This window comes from Balaenoptera physalus, assembly GCF_965194825.1.
Source record: "Balaenoptera physalus genome assembly, chromosome: 3".
Classification (NCBI taxonomy): Eukaryota; Metazoa; Chordata; class Mammalia; order Artiodactyla; family Balaenopteridae; genus Balaenoptera; species Balaenoptera physalus.
The window spans coordinates 177,236,682-177,253,412 of NC_138890.1; the positions used below are offsets into that span (position 1 = coordinate 177,236,682).

A 16,731-nucleotide genomic window follows, 5' to 3' on the forward strand; every position below is an offset into this window, starting at 1 on the left:
CCATCATCTGAGCCTTCAGCAAGTCATACGAGCAACATCAGAGATCACTGATCACAGATCACCACAATATAAAAAGATAAAAAAGTGCGAAATAGTGCAAGAATTACCATGTGACACAGAGACATGAAGTGAGCAAATACCATTGGAAGAACAGCACCAACAGATTTGCTTGACGTAGGGTTGCCACAAACCTGCCACCTGTAAAAACACAATATCCGCAAATCACAATAAAGCAAAGCACAAAAAACGAGGTCTGCCTGTCCTGTGTACTCCAGAGCAACCACTAAAAGTGAAAATATAAGTATAACTGATATGCTAAGGAAAGAAAATGGAATCATAAAATGATCATTTAAAATCACAAAAGGAAGGAAAAGATCAGAAGACAAAAATAGGAACAAAGAACAAGGGCAACAAGTAGAAACAGCGAACATGGCAGCTATTAATCCAACTGTATCAATAACCACTTTAAACATCAATGGTCTGAATGTACCAAGTGAAAGGCAGAGATTGTCAGCGTGGATCAAAATAAAAGGCCCAACTACATGTTACCTAAAGAAACCCACTTTAAATATAAAGACACATAGATTAAAAGTAAATGGATAGAGAAAAACAGACCATGCTGACACCAATCAAAAAAAAGCAGAAGTAGCTACATTACTTTCAGACAGAGCTGACTTCAGAGCAGGGAGAGTGATCTGGGATAAAGAGGGGCATGACGTGAGGACAAGTGGCCAGTTCTCCAAGAAGACATAACAGCCCCTGACGTGTCTCCGCCTAATAAGACAGCATCAGACTACACGGTGCAAAAACTGATAGAACTCAAGGAGAAATGGATGGATCCACTTCAACACCTCTCCTTCAGAAAGGGGTAGATCCAGCAGTCAGAAAGTCACTAAGGACATAGCTGAACTCAGCACCACCCATCATCTGGATGTAGTGACATCTACCTCATCCAAACAACAGGATACACATTCCTCCCAAGCTCACATGGAACATTCACCAAGATAGAGTCATTCTGGGCCATAAAACACACTTTTACACATTTAAAAGAAAACAAATCATGTGATATTTGTTCTCCGGACACAGTGGAATTAAACTAGTAATAAATAACAGAAAGATAACTGGGAAATCTCAAAAAACTTGGCGATTAAACAACATATTTCCAAATAACACGAGTCAAAGAAATCTCAGAAGAAGTGTTTTGAACTAAAATATTTCAAAATAAAAATATTTTGAACTAAATTAAAAAGAAAATACATCTTATCAAAATTTGTGGGATGCAGTGAAAGCAATGCGTAGAAGGAAATTTGTAACACTGAATGTATATATTAGAATGCAGTAAGCTCCGAAATCAATAATCTAAGCTTCTAGCTTAGGAAACTAAGAAAATAACAAATTAAATCCAAAGCAGGAGGAAGAAAAGAAATAATAAAAATTAGAGCAAAAATCAATGAAACTGAAAACGGGGAAAAAAAAAAAAATCAACAAATCCAAAAGCTAGTTCTTTAAAAAGATCAACAAAATGGAAAAACCTCTATGCCACCAGGTTACCTAAGAAAAAAAAGCCACAAATTACTAATATCAGAATTAAAAGAAGGAACACAGCAGGAACTGTTCCGTGGACATCAAGAAGATAACAGAGGAACACTATGACACTCTATGCCCACAAATGTGATAACCTAGATGAAATGGAATGGTTCCTGGAAAGACACAATCTACCAAAACCGACACCAGGAAAAATGGATAATCTGAACAGACGGGTATTTATTACAGACCTTGAATCAATAATTGATAGCCTCCTAAAACACCAGGTCCAGATGGATTCATTGGTGAATTCTACTGAACATTTAAGGAAGAAATTATACCAATTCTCTACAATCTTTTCCATAAGACAGAAGCAGAAACAGAGGGAATACACCCTAACTCATTCTATGAGGGCAGCATTATCTTAATACCAGAACCAGCAAAGACAATACAAGGAAACTATAGACCAGTTATCGCCCATGAACACGGATGCAAAAATCCCCAACAAAGTATCAGCAAATTGAGTCCAACAATGTATAAAAAGAAGTCTACACCACAGCCAAGTGGGATTTATTCCAGGTTTGCATAGCTGGCTCAATATTTGAAAAAAATCAATGTAATCCATCACATCAACAGGCTCAAGAAGAAAAGTCATATGACCATATCAATAGACGCAGAAAAAGCATTTGACAAAATCCAATACCCATTCATGATAAAAGTGGTCAGTAAACTAGGAATCAAAGGGAACCTCCTCGACTTGATAAAGAACACCTATGAAAGCCCACAGCTAACATCACACCTGGTGGTGAGAAACCAGCTGCTATCCTGCTGAGATCAGGAACAAGGCAAGGATGTCCCCTCTACCCACTGCTTTTTAACATTGTACCGGAAGTCCAAGCTTACACAATAAGACAAGAAAAGGAAATAAAAGGTATACGGATTGGGAAGGAAGATATAAAACTATCTTTGTTCACAGATGACATACCAACCATCTATGTAGAAAATCTCAAAGAATCGACCAAAAAACAAACAAAAACTCCAGGAACTAATAAGTGACTATAGCAAGATTGTAAAATTCAAGATGTATGGGTCACATTGTGTCCCCTAAAAAAGAGATGCCAAAGTCCCAACACCCCATACTTAAGAACAAGACCTTATTTGGAAATAGGGTCTTCACAGAGGTAATCGAGTTAAAAGGAGGAAATTATGGGGAGCCCTAACCAATACGACTGGTGTCCTTATAAAAAGGGGAAATGTGGACACCGGACAGGCACGCACAATGCGGAGTTCTGTGAAAAGACACAGAGAGAAGACAGCCATATGAAGAAAAGGATTGGAGGGAGGCATCTACACGCCAAGGAACACCGAAGATTGCCAGCAAAGTACCAGGAGCTGGAGTCACAGAATGGATTCTCTCCCAGAGCCTCCAGAAGGAAGCAACCCTGCCAACACCTTGATTTCAGACTTGTAGCCTAAGAACTGTAAGACAGTAAGTTTCTGTTATTTTAAGCCACCCTGTTTGTGGTACTTTGTCACCATCAGCTGTACACAAGTCAAATACCAGCAATGAACAACTGGAATTTGAAATTAAAAAACCTAAATTAGCCTCAAAAGAACATACTAAGGTATAAATCTAACAAAATATGTACAACATCTATATCAGGAAAATCACCAACCTCTGATAAGTGAAATCAAAGAAGAACTGAATAAATGGAGAGATATTCCATGTTCGTGGATATGAAGACTCAATAGTGTCAAGATGTCAGTTTCTTCCCAACTCAATCTGTAATTCAATGCAATCCCAATCAAAATCCCAGCAAGGTAGTTTGTGGATATTGACAAACTAATTCTAAAATTTATACGGAAAGGAAAAAGACCCAGAATTGGCAACTCAGTATTAAAGGAGGACAAAGTCAGAAGACTGACACAACGTGACTCACAAAACTCACGCAAATGCGGAAGGGGCTAGAAAGCTCTGTGGGGTCTCTTTCATAAGAGAACACCAATTCCATTCATGAGAACTCCACCTTCAGGACCTAATCACCTCTCATGGGCCCTATCTCCTAAACCCATCATGCCGGGGGTTAGGATTTCAGCATATGAATCTGGGGTACACAATACACAGACCATTCCGCAGGGTACCACGTGCAGCTGTCTACCCAGAAATTAGTCTGGTTTGAAATAGGGAAGTGAGGGGAGGGGAGCTCCAAGGGAGGCATCTGAGGGAAGAGGAGATTCTAGAGATTTGAAACTGATCTTAGAACAGAAGTTGGCAAAGTATGGCCCACAGGTCAAATCTGAGCCACTGCCTGTGTTTGTAAGTAAAGTTTTATTGGAACACAATCATTAGTTTATGTATCGCCTGTAGCTGCTTTCATACTACAAAGGCAGGGTTTAGAAATTGAAGCACAGATCATATGGTCCACAGAGCTGAAAATATTCTCTCCAGCCCTTTACAAAAAAAAGTCGGTCGACGTCTACATTAGAGAAATTTACAGATGAGCTAAGGCATACAATGCAAGAGAAAGAAAACTATTAAAAGCCTCAAACAAATCAAAATGGTGTACAAGAAGGAGTATATACTCCTCGTACATCACAAGCAAGGTAAACACCATTGACTGACTTCTACCCTTTAGAATCAACCACACACATGAAGACTATATGCTTTCAGAACACATTTAAACACTACCCACCCCGACAATCTAAAGTTAGACATAAAGATGCAGACGGCAGGAGCTGGGAGGTGGTGAGAAGCCGGGCACTGGCTCCCACAGCCCAGCCAAAGCAGAGCGGGAGCCCTGGTCACAGAGCACTGAAAGAGAACAGGGGAAGGAGCAGAGCCCAAGCGCTAACACCGCCAGGGTGGGGAAGAGGCGGCTCCGGCAGCTGTCAGATCTGCTCACAGTGCTCACATCCAGAAACAGCAAAGGGTCTGCACTGTTTAGAGATCAGAAAGTAACTGAAACAGAACCTGGAAGCAGAAACAATTACAGAAGGGAAAGAGGCTGCCTCTGGGAGTGGGCCAGGAGTAGAGAGAAAGGACTGTTGCTTCTCACCACAGGCCTTTTGTGCCACATATTTTACATCCATTACTTTAATAAACATTTTAAATATTTTTAAAAATACCATATAGAAAATGTGGACGACAGGAAGAGAGGCTGTCCCACAGTCTCCTTGATCGCCAGCTGGTATCCAGCGTTTCTCCCCACGCTCCCCTGGATGTCTGTCCTCTAAGTGGCAATCAGCACTTTAGTTAATACCACTCCTGTTCATACCTTTCGACTCTGAAAACAGCTGCGAAGCTCTGCGTTGAGTCCAGCGACTCCTCCGAAGCGAAATGCAGCCGGGATGCTTCCCGCTCACGCTCCCTCACAGGGCGGTCATCTAGGGAGAAGATGCCGCAGAGTATCTAGCAGAGCACGAGGCAGGTGGCAGGGCCCCAAACCAAACCCCGCGGTGTGCCCGCCGGCCTCCCCTCAGGACTAAAGGTGCCCCCTCGCCCAGCCAGCCACACATGGCGTGTGACCAGGACTGCCACCCCTTGCTCTGGGGACCTTCCCTCCCCTCAGGGCTGACCCCGCCACGGCATCCCCCAGATCACTGGGCAGACCCAGTAAAGCAAGGCTGGGCTCTGGGGGCTACATCTGGCTTCCCAGAAATGCTGAGCACTGATGCCCAGAGGGCCGGCAGCTCGCACCAGGCTTGCACCTCAGACGCCCCGGAGGCAGGAAAGGAAACACACCCGCAAGTTCTCACGCAGGCACGTCCTTCCCATCTCCTCTTAACGCACATCTGGGCGCGGGCGAGCTTCCCAAACCACACTGCGCACCCCTAGCAAGCGTCTGTGGGCGAGGAGCCTGAACGCACTGGAGAGAAGACGCCCCGGCCGTGTGTTGGCGCCCAGGGTTTACATCCTCAGATCCTCAGGACCAGACCAGCAGACAGAGCCAAGTTTAAACTGTCGCCGTGTGTGCCCTGGGCCCAAGAAGACCCCACTCGTCCACAACTGCACCTCCTCAGAAGCACCTGAGGGGGGCTCCCCTCCCAAACGCCGGAGCTCGGCCCTCGGGAACTTGCCATGGCTGCCACAGAGCTCCTAGGAAGCACTTAGCCCACGGCACCCCGGGAGATGCACCAACTCAGTGAGAAACCAGGGAACGAGGAGGTGCCCAGTACCCACTTCCACAGGTGTGGCCAGCGCACAGCAGCCCCGCCCCGCACGTGGGACGCCCCCAGCGGCCCCTCTGTCCTCTCAGGGACGCCATCCACCACACACCAGCCTGGGGCCTCCCATCTCATGGCCTGGACGCTGCCTTCGTGCCGACAACACGTGATTCTACTTGCCCAGCCTGAACTTTGCTTCTGCAGTTCCACATCCCTTACTCTGAGCATCTTTCTCTGGACGGTTCCACTCTAAATTCAAACTCAATATGACTAAAATCAGATGCAAGCCCACCTTCTCCGCCAGACCACATGCTCTCCTTGCTGCGGCACTCTCCCAGACCCCGGCCCAGGGCGCACCCAGATTGCTCTCGCGGCACCCTGCTGGGAGGGAGGGCCTTCCGAGAGCTCCGCACTCCCGCACTGACTGACTCCAATTCTGCTCCTTCCTCACGTCTGAAAGCACCTTTCACGTGTGGGAAGGCTCTCACAACCCCTTCTCTACACGAGCAGTCTAAGGCTGAATTGAAAACTTTCATCACAAACGGAAACAAATGATTTACGGCTGAAGACTGCAAAACTTTCCATAAGGATTGTCATGCTTCTGAAAAAGAGTCAAATTCAATTGTTTATAGGATACTTAACAGTCAAATAAAAGTTAGAACACAAGCACTTAATCCTCCCAAATATCTAAAAATCAACATTAAATGTTGAAATTCTAAGTAGGTTTGAAACTAAACAGCGTGCCCCTGGGGGTCGGTGCCCCTAGGCCCAGGCAGGCACAGCCGAACGGTGCGGCCAGGCTCCCCAGAGCTCACGGCCCGCCAGGACCGGGGTCCAGGAGGTAAGCCAACGCACACGCGCAGCTGGGGTGTTCATGAGAGAAGCTGTGTGCGGCTGAGAGGTGCTGCCAGTGGGGTGTCTACAGGCCCTGGTAGACCCTGAAAGGACAAGAGCCATGGTCTGCCCACCACGGAGCCCAGCATTTACCTGACAGGTGCTGCCATGATGTGGGTCTCATTTTGGTTTGGTAGCTCAGTGCCTGAGAGGTGGAGACGCCCCGAAAGCCCCCCAGCCTCCCCAGGCAGTCAAGGGCCCTCAGGATGGAGAACGCGCCATGATCACTGGGGGCACAGAAGGACCACCCTCCTCCAATCAGACACCGCTGCACCACTAATCAGCACTTCACACTCCGAGACTCTGAGCCCCTCCTTCCCCAGGGTTTCCAAGGCCAGCATGCCCTCGGGCTCACGCTCCAGCTCTCTCCCCGGGAAGTGCGACATGGGGGCAGGGCGGGGGGGGCATTAGCAGTGCCCTGGCCACAGTGCTCACAGCAAAGTGGCTCCCGAGAGCCGGGACAGTGGGTGGGAAGACGCTGTGGCTTCCCCCAGCACAACCCTCCTGACTGGGCACGGCTGGTGGGCACCCTGGCCGCCCGGCCTGCGAGCCTGAGCCATCCGCTTCTTTTATGGCTACGGGCCACTGAGCCAAGGTGGCGGCTGCGCCTGCCGACAGGACCTCGCACCCTCGTGCCTGTCACCTGGGGAGGGCGTGGCACAGCGAACTTCTCGCCCGTGTCCTCCCAGGTGGACGTAAGACCAGGTTGAACCCAGCTGTCCAGCTGAGCCTGAGACGATGCCCAGCAGCCCATGCTAGGAAACAGGGCACCAGCTGGAAAGCAGAGCCAGCCCATGCCTGTGCCCCTGGCCCAGCAGCCATCTGTGGCCGCAAGGAAGGGGCTCCCTGCCACCTTCCAGGCAGCTCTCCTGTGAGAGGAGGCAATGAGCCTCCCTTTCCAGAAGGGTCAACAGCGCCATCACCCCAAGAACACGAGACACCCATCGGGCAGCACCAAGCGAGGCCAGGGGTGCGGCTGGCCTACCCAGCTGCCGGAGGCGCGGGAGCGTGTGCACCACGGAGAGGCGGTAGTCGGGCTTGCTCTCCACCACAGGGTTCAGCCGGAAGTCCACCTCCGCGAGCTCCGTTAAGGAGCGGAGCCGGAAGACTTCCGCCAGCGAGGAGATGCGGTTGCGGTAGACGTTGAGGCGCTCCAGCGCCGCCAGGTACTCGATGCCCTGCCAGGACAAACGCGCCAAGACAGCCATTAACAGGAACCAGCCCCCAACCTAACAAGCGCGCACACGCGCCGTCCCCAGGAGAGCGAGGGGGAAAGGTCCGCTCAGCCACGGGGCGATGGCCACGCGCGACCGCGGGGAGAGGACGGCCGAGGCCTGCGAGGCCGCAGCCCTCGCCGAGCTGAGCGACCCGCACTAACCTCACCGCCTCCGCATGCAGCCCTGGCAGCGCAAGTGCCGCTGCGCCCGTCTCACAGATGAGAGGACGGGGCCGAGCCATGAGCCAGCACCCGGGCAGCCTGGACCGGCCGGAACTCGCACGGGCTCTGAGCGGGCTCCCAAGCCCCGGGTCGGGGGCACTGAGAGGTCCTGCTCCAGGGCAGTGACGGCCCGCCTTCCTTCTCCCCACCCGAAGCCCCGGCAGTGTCGCAGGGCGGTCCCACTCGCCATCGCCTGGGTGACTTCCTACTCCCTCACGGGGACCAGCGCCTGCCGCGTCAGGCACGCAAGCCATTCGAGGGCCCGAGGCCGCCAAGAGTCAGATGTAAACAGATGTGAAGCCCAGTGTGGATGAAGAAAACGACAGCCGATACAGGATGAAGGGTGACTGGCACGCACACATTCGTCTTTCGGGCCTTATCTTATTTCCTTTACAGATACAACCATCTTCATCAGAGAGCTGTGACTTCTTGTTAAAGTAGTTCGAAGACATAATGTGATGCGTAAGAAATCCAGCTCACAGCAAACACAAGAAAATCAGCACAAAACTTACAATCACTGTTAAGTGTATGGCTTACAAGTATTATAAGCATAGTCATAAAACAGACTGCCTTTTTTACCATAAATGTACTACCCACTGCTATTGAAAGCAATAAATTTTCTTTCAAGAAACAAACCTAAAACTTACCTCTAGACTAACCAAGGAGTTTCGTGAGAGATCTAGAGATTTTAGACCTGTTAAATTCATCAAAGAATTTCCTAGGTGAGTAATCTTTTCTTGGTAAGTTCCAGGAATAGATAATGACCGAAGTTCAGCTAAGAATAGAAAATTAAGAGATTTTAACGTTATTATGTTTTTGAAAATAAATTATTGCAATAATTTATTCTCCCTCCAAAACCCTCTCACCAGGAAACCCTCCTAAGGGGGTTCCCACTTCCACACCTGACTGCTCAGCCCCATTACCTGTGGGCCTCTGTGCAGGGATCGCCATCTGAAACCCATTCGGTAGCTGACCTGACCACCCGTGCTGTTACAGCTGAGGGCCAGCTGCACACGAGGTGCACTGAACACCTCTACGTGGCACACCCAGTAAGCAGCCGTTAGACAAACATCACTACAAAAGTAAGCTTCTGTAATGAAAAAGACACTGTGTCTGGATACACCAGTATCTTCCCAGGAACTTTTGTTTTAAAACACATCTTGATTACATATGAAACTGGTTTTTGGGCTTCCAGTTCCAGACAAGACAGAGGAGACACATTTCACCCTATTCCTCCCCACTTATTAGACCTAAAAACCCTGGACAAGAACACGGGAAGCAGCTCTGAAGCATGGCGACTCTGAAGCGTGGGGACTGTCTAGGGACCTGAAGAAAGTGGTCAAGCACTGAGGGCTGGTTTTGTTCTGTCTCCTATACATCCCAATCTGAGTGCAAGAGAAGCTGGCCACCCAGAAACACCCATGGACATCTACCAAAAGATACAGGTAAGCCTGCTGTCCGTGGTCAAAGTACCAGGAGGGGTGGCCTTGCAGGACAGACTCCTGACAACCTCAGCCCCACTCCAGCCCAACGCCAAGAAAAAAAAAAAAAAAAATGTACCTCGTACACCTGGCCTCGCACAGTGGCCAGCACCAGGACAGTGTGAGCGGACATGACTACTGCCCTGGACTGGCTGTAACGAGGCATCTGCAGATGCTATGTGTGTGACAGGGGCCTGGCCACCACCTCAGCAACAAGGCAGCACGCAGGCAGTGCCCGTACTGAGTAAAGAGATTTAAATAGGAAGCAGAGTCCCAATCAAAATGACCAATCAAAAATGATCAAGAACTAGGAAAATCTCAATCTGAATGAGAGAAAACAATCAATAGATACCAATAATGAGATGACAGAAATTAGAATTATCTAACAAGGATTTTAAAGCAACTGATATACAAATACTTCAATGAGCAATTATGAACATGATTGAAACAAATAAGAAAATAGGGATTCTTGACAAAGAAACAGACGATGTAAAGAAGAAACAAATAGAAATTTCAGAAATGAAAAATACAATAACTGAAAGAAACAAACAAAAAACCATGGGAGCAGCTCAATAACAGAATGGAGATGACAGAGGAAAAAATTCAAAGAGAGAAAATGCAAAGATAAACTGAACAAAATTGTCCTATCTGACTACCAGAGAGAAAACAGACTTTAAAAACATGAACAGAGCCTCAGGGGCCTGTGGAAGAAGAAAAAGCAATCTAACATTCATGTCATTGGGGTCCCAGTGGAGATCCAATATGAGTTTCAAGAAGAAGAGAAAAACAGTATGGCTAAAAATAAAAAATTTTAAGTTAAAGAAATAATGGCTGAAAACTTCCCAAATTTGGCAAAACACATAAACCTGCACGTTCAAGAAGTTGAGAAAACCCCAAACAGAATAAAGGCAAAAACTGACACATCAGAATCAAACTTCTGAACACTAAAGACAATGAAAGAATCTTGAGAGCAACCAGAGAGAGAGGCATTACCCAGAAGGAGAAACAACTCCCATGGCAGGGAGTTACTCCTCAGAAACCATGGTGCTGAAACAAAAGAAGTGCTCTCACATTTTTCCATTGCTGAAAGAAAAGAACTTTAAACTCAGAAATCTATATCCACCAAAAACAGCCTTCAGGACTAAAGGTGAAATATAGATATTCTCAAATGAAGAAACACTAAGAGAATCTGTCACCTGCACACCTCCCTAAGATAAATGCTAAAGAAAGATCTTCAAACATTAAGGAAAGATAAAAGAAGGAAACCTGGGACATCAGGAATGAAGAAAGAATAATGAAACAGGTAAACATGTGGGTCAATGTTTCCTCCTAAGCTATTTAAACTGTTGGATGATTATAAAAAGAAAAAGTCATATCATTACTGTGGCTCTCAGGTATGCAGGGGAAATGTCTAGACAACTAAATTATAAAGTGGGAAGATAATGAAACCTAAATGGTGGTAAAATTTCTATATTCACCTGACGTGGTAAACCGTTCACACAAGTAGACTGTGTTAAATCACATACTATATACTGTAATTTGTAGAGCAACCACTAAAAAAGCTATACAAAGAGATATGTTCAGAAATATAATAGATAAATCAAAATTGAATACAAAAAAATACTCAAGTAAACCACAGGAAGGCAGGAAATCGGAAACAAAAGAAGAAAAAACAAAGGAAACAAACAGAAAAAAAAATAAATGGCTCGCTTAAGCTCTGCTGTATTAACACATTAAATGTAAATTGTCTAAATACACTATAAAAGATAGAGATTGGCACTGTAGATTAAAAATGATATACAGTATACACTGTCTACAAGAAACTCATTTCAAATATTATGATATAGGTAGGTTTCAAGGTGAAATAGCACATATATGGGTAAAGACATACCCTGCAAACACCAAACCAAAGAAAGCTGGAGTGGCTACACTAATATCAGATAAAGTGGATATCTCACTGTAGAAAATTATCAGGGATAAGGAGGAATAATACTACATATGTTTCAAGGGTCACCCCCAACAAGAACACATAAAAATTCTAAATATGTATGCACCAAATAGCACAGCTTTGGTGCACACATATTTAGGATCTTTAAGTGAAAAGAGAAACAGACACATCCACAATTAGAGTCAGGGGTCTCAATACCCCCCTTCTGATAATTAAGAGAATCACTAGACAGAAAATCAGCAAGGATACAAAAGAACTGAACAACGTCACAAGTCAACAAGATCAAACTGACATTTGAATAACACTCCAGTCGATGACAGAGTACACATTCTTTCCAAGTGCACTTGGAACATTATAGACCAGATCTTGGGCCATAAAACAAACTTCAAATTTAAAACAATTAAGATCATACAGAGTATGTTTTCTGACCATAATGGAATCACACCAGAATCAATAACAAAAAGAAAAAAAATACCAAACAAACTAGGAAAACCTCCAATCACACAGAAATGAAAAGAACACACTTCTGAACAAGCCACAGGTCAAAGAGGAAGTCAAGGGAAATAAACAAACACGGTGAACTAAATGAAAATGAAAATACAACATAACAAAACTTGTGGATTCAGCTAAAGTTGTGCTTCGAGGGAAACTTATAGCACTAAAATGTTTATTTTATATTAAAAAAGGTCTCAAATCAGAAATCTAAACTTGCATCTCAAGAATCAAGAAAAAGAAGAGCAAAATAAATGCAAAGCAGCAGAAAGAAGAAAATTATACAGAATACAGAATCAATGAAATTTGAAACCAGAAAACCAATGGAGAAAAAACAAAAATGTTGGCTCATTGAAAAGATTAATGAAATTCATAAACCTCCAGAAAGACCAAGAAAGAGAAGACAGAGATGACCAATAACATGGACCGGAAGAAGGGTATCACTACAGACCCCAGAGACATTAATAGGCTAATATGGAAATACCACAAACTCTACACACATAAATCTAACAACTTAGATGAAATGAACCAGTTTCGCAAAACCCCAGACAACTATAACTCACCTAAGATGAAGGTGATGATACAAACAGTTCTATAACGACTAGAGAAACTGAATTTGTAATTTAAAAGCTTCAAATACAGAAATTTCCAGGCCCATAAGGTTTCACTGGAAAACTCCATCAAACAAAGAAGAATCGGCACCAGTTTCACACAATCTCTTCTGGAAAACAGAAGGGGCAATTTACCAACTATTTCATGAGCTGGGCATTACGTGGATGACAAAACTAGACAAAAACAGGAAAACAGAAAACTAGCGACCCGTATCGCTCAGGACATGGGCCCACAGCTGCCCAGCACAGGAGGAGCAGGGCCCGGGACACCCTGGAGTCCTACAAAAGGAGGGCGCGCTCCTGCTCCAGACACGAAGGCGCTCCAAGCTCTTTCAGGAAATCAGCCTAACGCACCTTTTTATCGGGGAAAGAAAGCCCAAGTGACCTTATCAGTCAAGGCGGAAAGCACTGCCGCAAGGGCTCAGCAAACCCGGCCCGGAAGAGCTCCCCGCGGGCAGTCTGCGAGCGCGAGCTTGGCCCCCACCTCGCCGGGGACTCAGCTCGGAACCCCAGCCCTTCCCCCAGCCTCCCCGACTTCGGGCCCCCCCAGGCCTGCCCCCTCACACCCCACCGCTGCTCCGGGCTCCCCACCCGCTCCCGGCCTGCTCGCAGCCCACCCCTCACCCTCGGCCCCCCAGGCCTGCGACCGTTCGGGAACCGCGGTCGCGCTTCGGCACCTCTGGCCCGACCGGTCCGCCGACACCTCGGCGTGAAGCTCGCGCCCCCGGCCAGCGCCGCCCGCCCGTCCGCCGCCCGCCGCCCGCCGCCCGCCGCCCGCCGCGCACCCAGGCCGCGGTGAGGCGCCAGCCCGGTCTTCCCCCTGATCTTCTCTTCACACAGAACCAGCCGCCCCGCCGGCGCCATTCTTTCAAACGGCGCACACCTGTCCGCGCCTGCGCGCTGTGGCTGCCGACGGCCGAGGCGCGGGGCCGGGATCCAGGGTGGGACGGGGGGGCGGGGGTCGGGGGGCGGGGTCAGGGGGCGGGACGAGGCCGAGGGGGCGGGGCGGGACGAGGCCAAGGGGGCGGGGCGGGGCCAGGGACCTCTGCGGGGTGCGGGGTGTGGGGTGTGAGGACGTGGACGAAGCTGCCGGGAGGAAGCGTTAGGGGAAGTCGGTGCCCGCCCCAGGGCTTACCTGGGGACTCGCCCCACTTGGAGACCTCGCCTCACCTGGGCACCTGCCCCACCTGGGGACGCTCCCCACCCCCAGATTCGCCTGCGTCCTGGGCTGCGGGCGCCCCAGGTTCTGCGCGAGGGCTCTTCACGTGGGGTCGCAATGCTGTCCCGCCACGGTCAGGTGACTCAGCGGCAGCGGGTCCTGCTCTGCCCCCATCCTCAACTTCTAGGTGATGGAGTCTGGGGTCTGGCCTTGAGACTCATCAGCTGACCGAGGGGTTCACGGCGTGTCCGGCTCACTGGGCCCTTTGTGGAGCACCTTTAGGGAAGACTTCCCTTACGGTCTGGATCTGCCCCAGCCAGCTCGAGCCCTGGGGGTGCCCCCTCCCTCCCGGGTCACCCCAGAGGGTGCCCCTACTGCCTCTCACCCCAGATCTGACTGGCCTGTTGGCAACATCCCCTGGCATGTCACAGCCTGGGTGGTGGCATAGGGGGGTGTAGGTGGGCTTGTAGGGCCAGGGGTGAAGGGCAAGTATAGACACTCAGGGGTGAGGGGCAGTGGTGTAGACAAGGGAAGTATGGCAGAGGGTGTAGGGCAGGGGCGAAGACGGGGGTGTAGGGGAGAGGTACGGGATGTGCTCAGGAGCTGGGGTAGGGGGGCATCAGGGTGCCCGAGTCTCTCCTGATCGGGGCGGGGCTTCAAGCCTGCCGCACCAGGCCTGTGGGGCTGTGCCATTTACTGAGGCCGGCAAACACTCGGCGATATTTTGACTCCGATTGCCAAGTGATTGCCCACAGTTCCAGGCCGCATATTGCCATCATCTCACTTGCTACGAGACCGCGGATGGACTCGGGCACCCGAGGCCCGGCATGTGGTCACCAACCAGGGGCCCCCCGAGTGGAGCTGGTGCAGCCAGGAGGCTAGAAACTGAGCAAATATCCCGGCTCTCAGAAGCGAACGGAAGCAAACAAAAGGCTTCTGTCGCTGTCCCCCGCACCCCCCCCCCCCCGAGAAAATCGGCTTGTCAGCCAGGGCACAGCCCACACACCAAACACCACTGCTTCCTCCTGCCGCCGGTCACTTCAGGCCGGGCAGCCCAGGCTCAAGTCCTCTACAGCTTTCTAGAACATTCCAGGGAGGCTTCCAGGCCCCTCAGCCTTGAGCCAGAGTCGGTCAGTCCATCCCAGGGAGAAGGCTGGCGACAGAGATGGAGACCCAAGGACAGGCCCACGTCGGTCCTGCGGACTGGGCAGCCAGAGGGGTCCTCCAGGGGCTGGCGGCCTGGAGCACCTTGGACTTTCCCTACTCTTTGACTGGCCTCGGCTGGGAGGGGGCAGGGGCGGGAGGAGGAGGGGCAATCTCCCACCTTCCCCCAGAGAGCGAGCTGTCCAGGCCCCAGAAGCAGAGAGGCTGTGGCGCCGGCCACGCGCTCCGGGAACTGTGTGAGCTCTCGTGTCACCACCTCTGCACCCTGGGCTGAGCGCCAGCACGGTCACTTCACCCACGAGGCAACATCAGCCAGCTGGGTGCGACCGGACCGAGGATCAGTGTCAGACCCGAGCACAGCCCTGGGTTGCTTCTGCACCAGGCCCTCCAAACGGGAGGCAGGGAGCCTCTGTGAGCCCGAAGACAGACCCACACAGCCACGGCTCCAGACACCGCTGAACTCACGCGCGCCCCCGTTCACACTCTCACACCCTCACACTCACATACCCTCGCAAACCTCCGACAGTCGAGCTCCAGCTCGGACGGCCACTCCCTGGCCAGATGGCAGGAACCCACCCTGGTCACACGCGAGGCGCTGCCCAGAAGCCGGTGCTCTGCGGCCTCACCCTCCGCCCTGGACCAAGTGAGAAGCCTCTGATCAAGGGCAGCTGCTCGCTGGTTCTGATGCTTATTCGTTCATAAATGTTGAACGAAAGAGCCTTTTCCCAGCTTTTTTCTGCACAAGGTCAGTACCGACATGTGTGACTTGTCAATGCCTCATTTTGCCGACTAAGCTCTATCCAAAGTGTGACGTGAGATGGAGCGTGAGGACCTTCCTGCGGCTGTTGGAAGGTAAACAGGAGCAAGAGTGGGTGCGGGCTCATGTAAACGTCTTACCGTCGTGACTCGCTCATCTGAACACAGAGGACGGGGTTTGTGTTCACCTGCGAGTGTAAACACTTGGATCTAGCTGAGCTGTCAGCTAAGATGCAAGTAAAACCCAGCTGGGGTGGACCTGACGTAAGGACACCCGGCTAGAGTCCCCAAGGTGGGCTGGGCTCAGCTTGGCTGGCTGGCAGCCAAACCTCTGTCCTGGACACTCGGCCACGCAGCTCACTTCCCAAGAGGCAGGATCCTTCCCGGCTGCTTCCAGCGAAGACTCCTGTTTCCACGCCCTGCCTGCAGAGCCCGTAGCCCCAAGGGTCCCCCGTCCTGCTGGCCTGGGCCATCCCCAGAGCTCGTGAGCCGCCTCCGTGCCCAGCGGGGCTTCAGCCGGGAGGAGGAAGCAGGGGCCAGCTCTCCCTACAACTGCTGACCCTGAAAACCTGAGACTTCTCAGGAAAATGGAAACTTCCCACTCGTTCTGAGAGTAGGGAGACAGGACCACCGGGCCTGACTTTCTGCACTGCAGCGGCGTGGGGCGAGCGACAGCCACTCACAGGCAGGCCCCGGCTCCATCTGGACAGCCCCTCAGGCACCTCACCCCGGAGAAGCAGCACAGGTGGCGCTGGGTGCACCTAGCATCTTCCAGGTGGGAGCTGCCCCTGTGCACACACCCTGCCCCCGCCCCTCGCACAACTGCTCACCGACGGGGGGAGATACAGGGATGAGGGGCACACCTCAGCCATGATCCCAGGGTCCCCAGCCCTCCTGAGGATGAGGCCACCTCCGTCAGGTCTGGGGACCTGCGGCCTTCTCCCCACCTCTGAGGGTCTAGTGAGTGCAGGGCTCAGGGGCCCTTTGGACCAGGCAGATTATGGCCAGGGTAACCAGGCCTCAGAGGCCTGCTCCCCACCCTGGTCCTTCGCCCTCCAGCCTAGGTCAGCTGCCCTAACTGCTTCCCGAGAGCTCGCCTG

At 50.4% G+C, this 16,731-nt stretch overlaps 1 protein-coding gene across 9 annotated transcripts in view; it reads right to left on the bottom strand.

The window, feature by feature from the left end:
- Window positions 1–13,416, bottom strand: part of CEP72 (centrosomal protein 72) — a gene marked incomplete at its 5' end in the record, with an annotated part of 32,930 nt that extends 19,514 nt beyond the window's left edge. For 4 of the 9 annotated variants that reach the window (XM_082456763.1, XM_082456758.1, XM_082456765.1 and 1 more), the window contains 4 exons: window positions 4,800–4,908; window positions 7,568–7,760; window positions 8,668–8,795; window positions 13,338–13,416. In XM_082456763.1, the coding sequence (XP_082312889.1) occupies window positions 4,800–4,908; window positions 7,568–7,760; window positions 8,668–8,795; window positions 13,338–13,416 (509 nt within the window). The other 5 variants (XM_082456760.1, XM_082456759.1, XM_082456762.1 and 2 more) reach the window with 5 other exon arrangements.
- Between the last annotated feature and the right edge of the window lie 3,315 nt (window positions 13,417–16,731).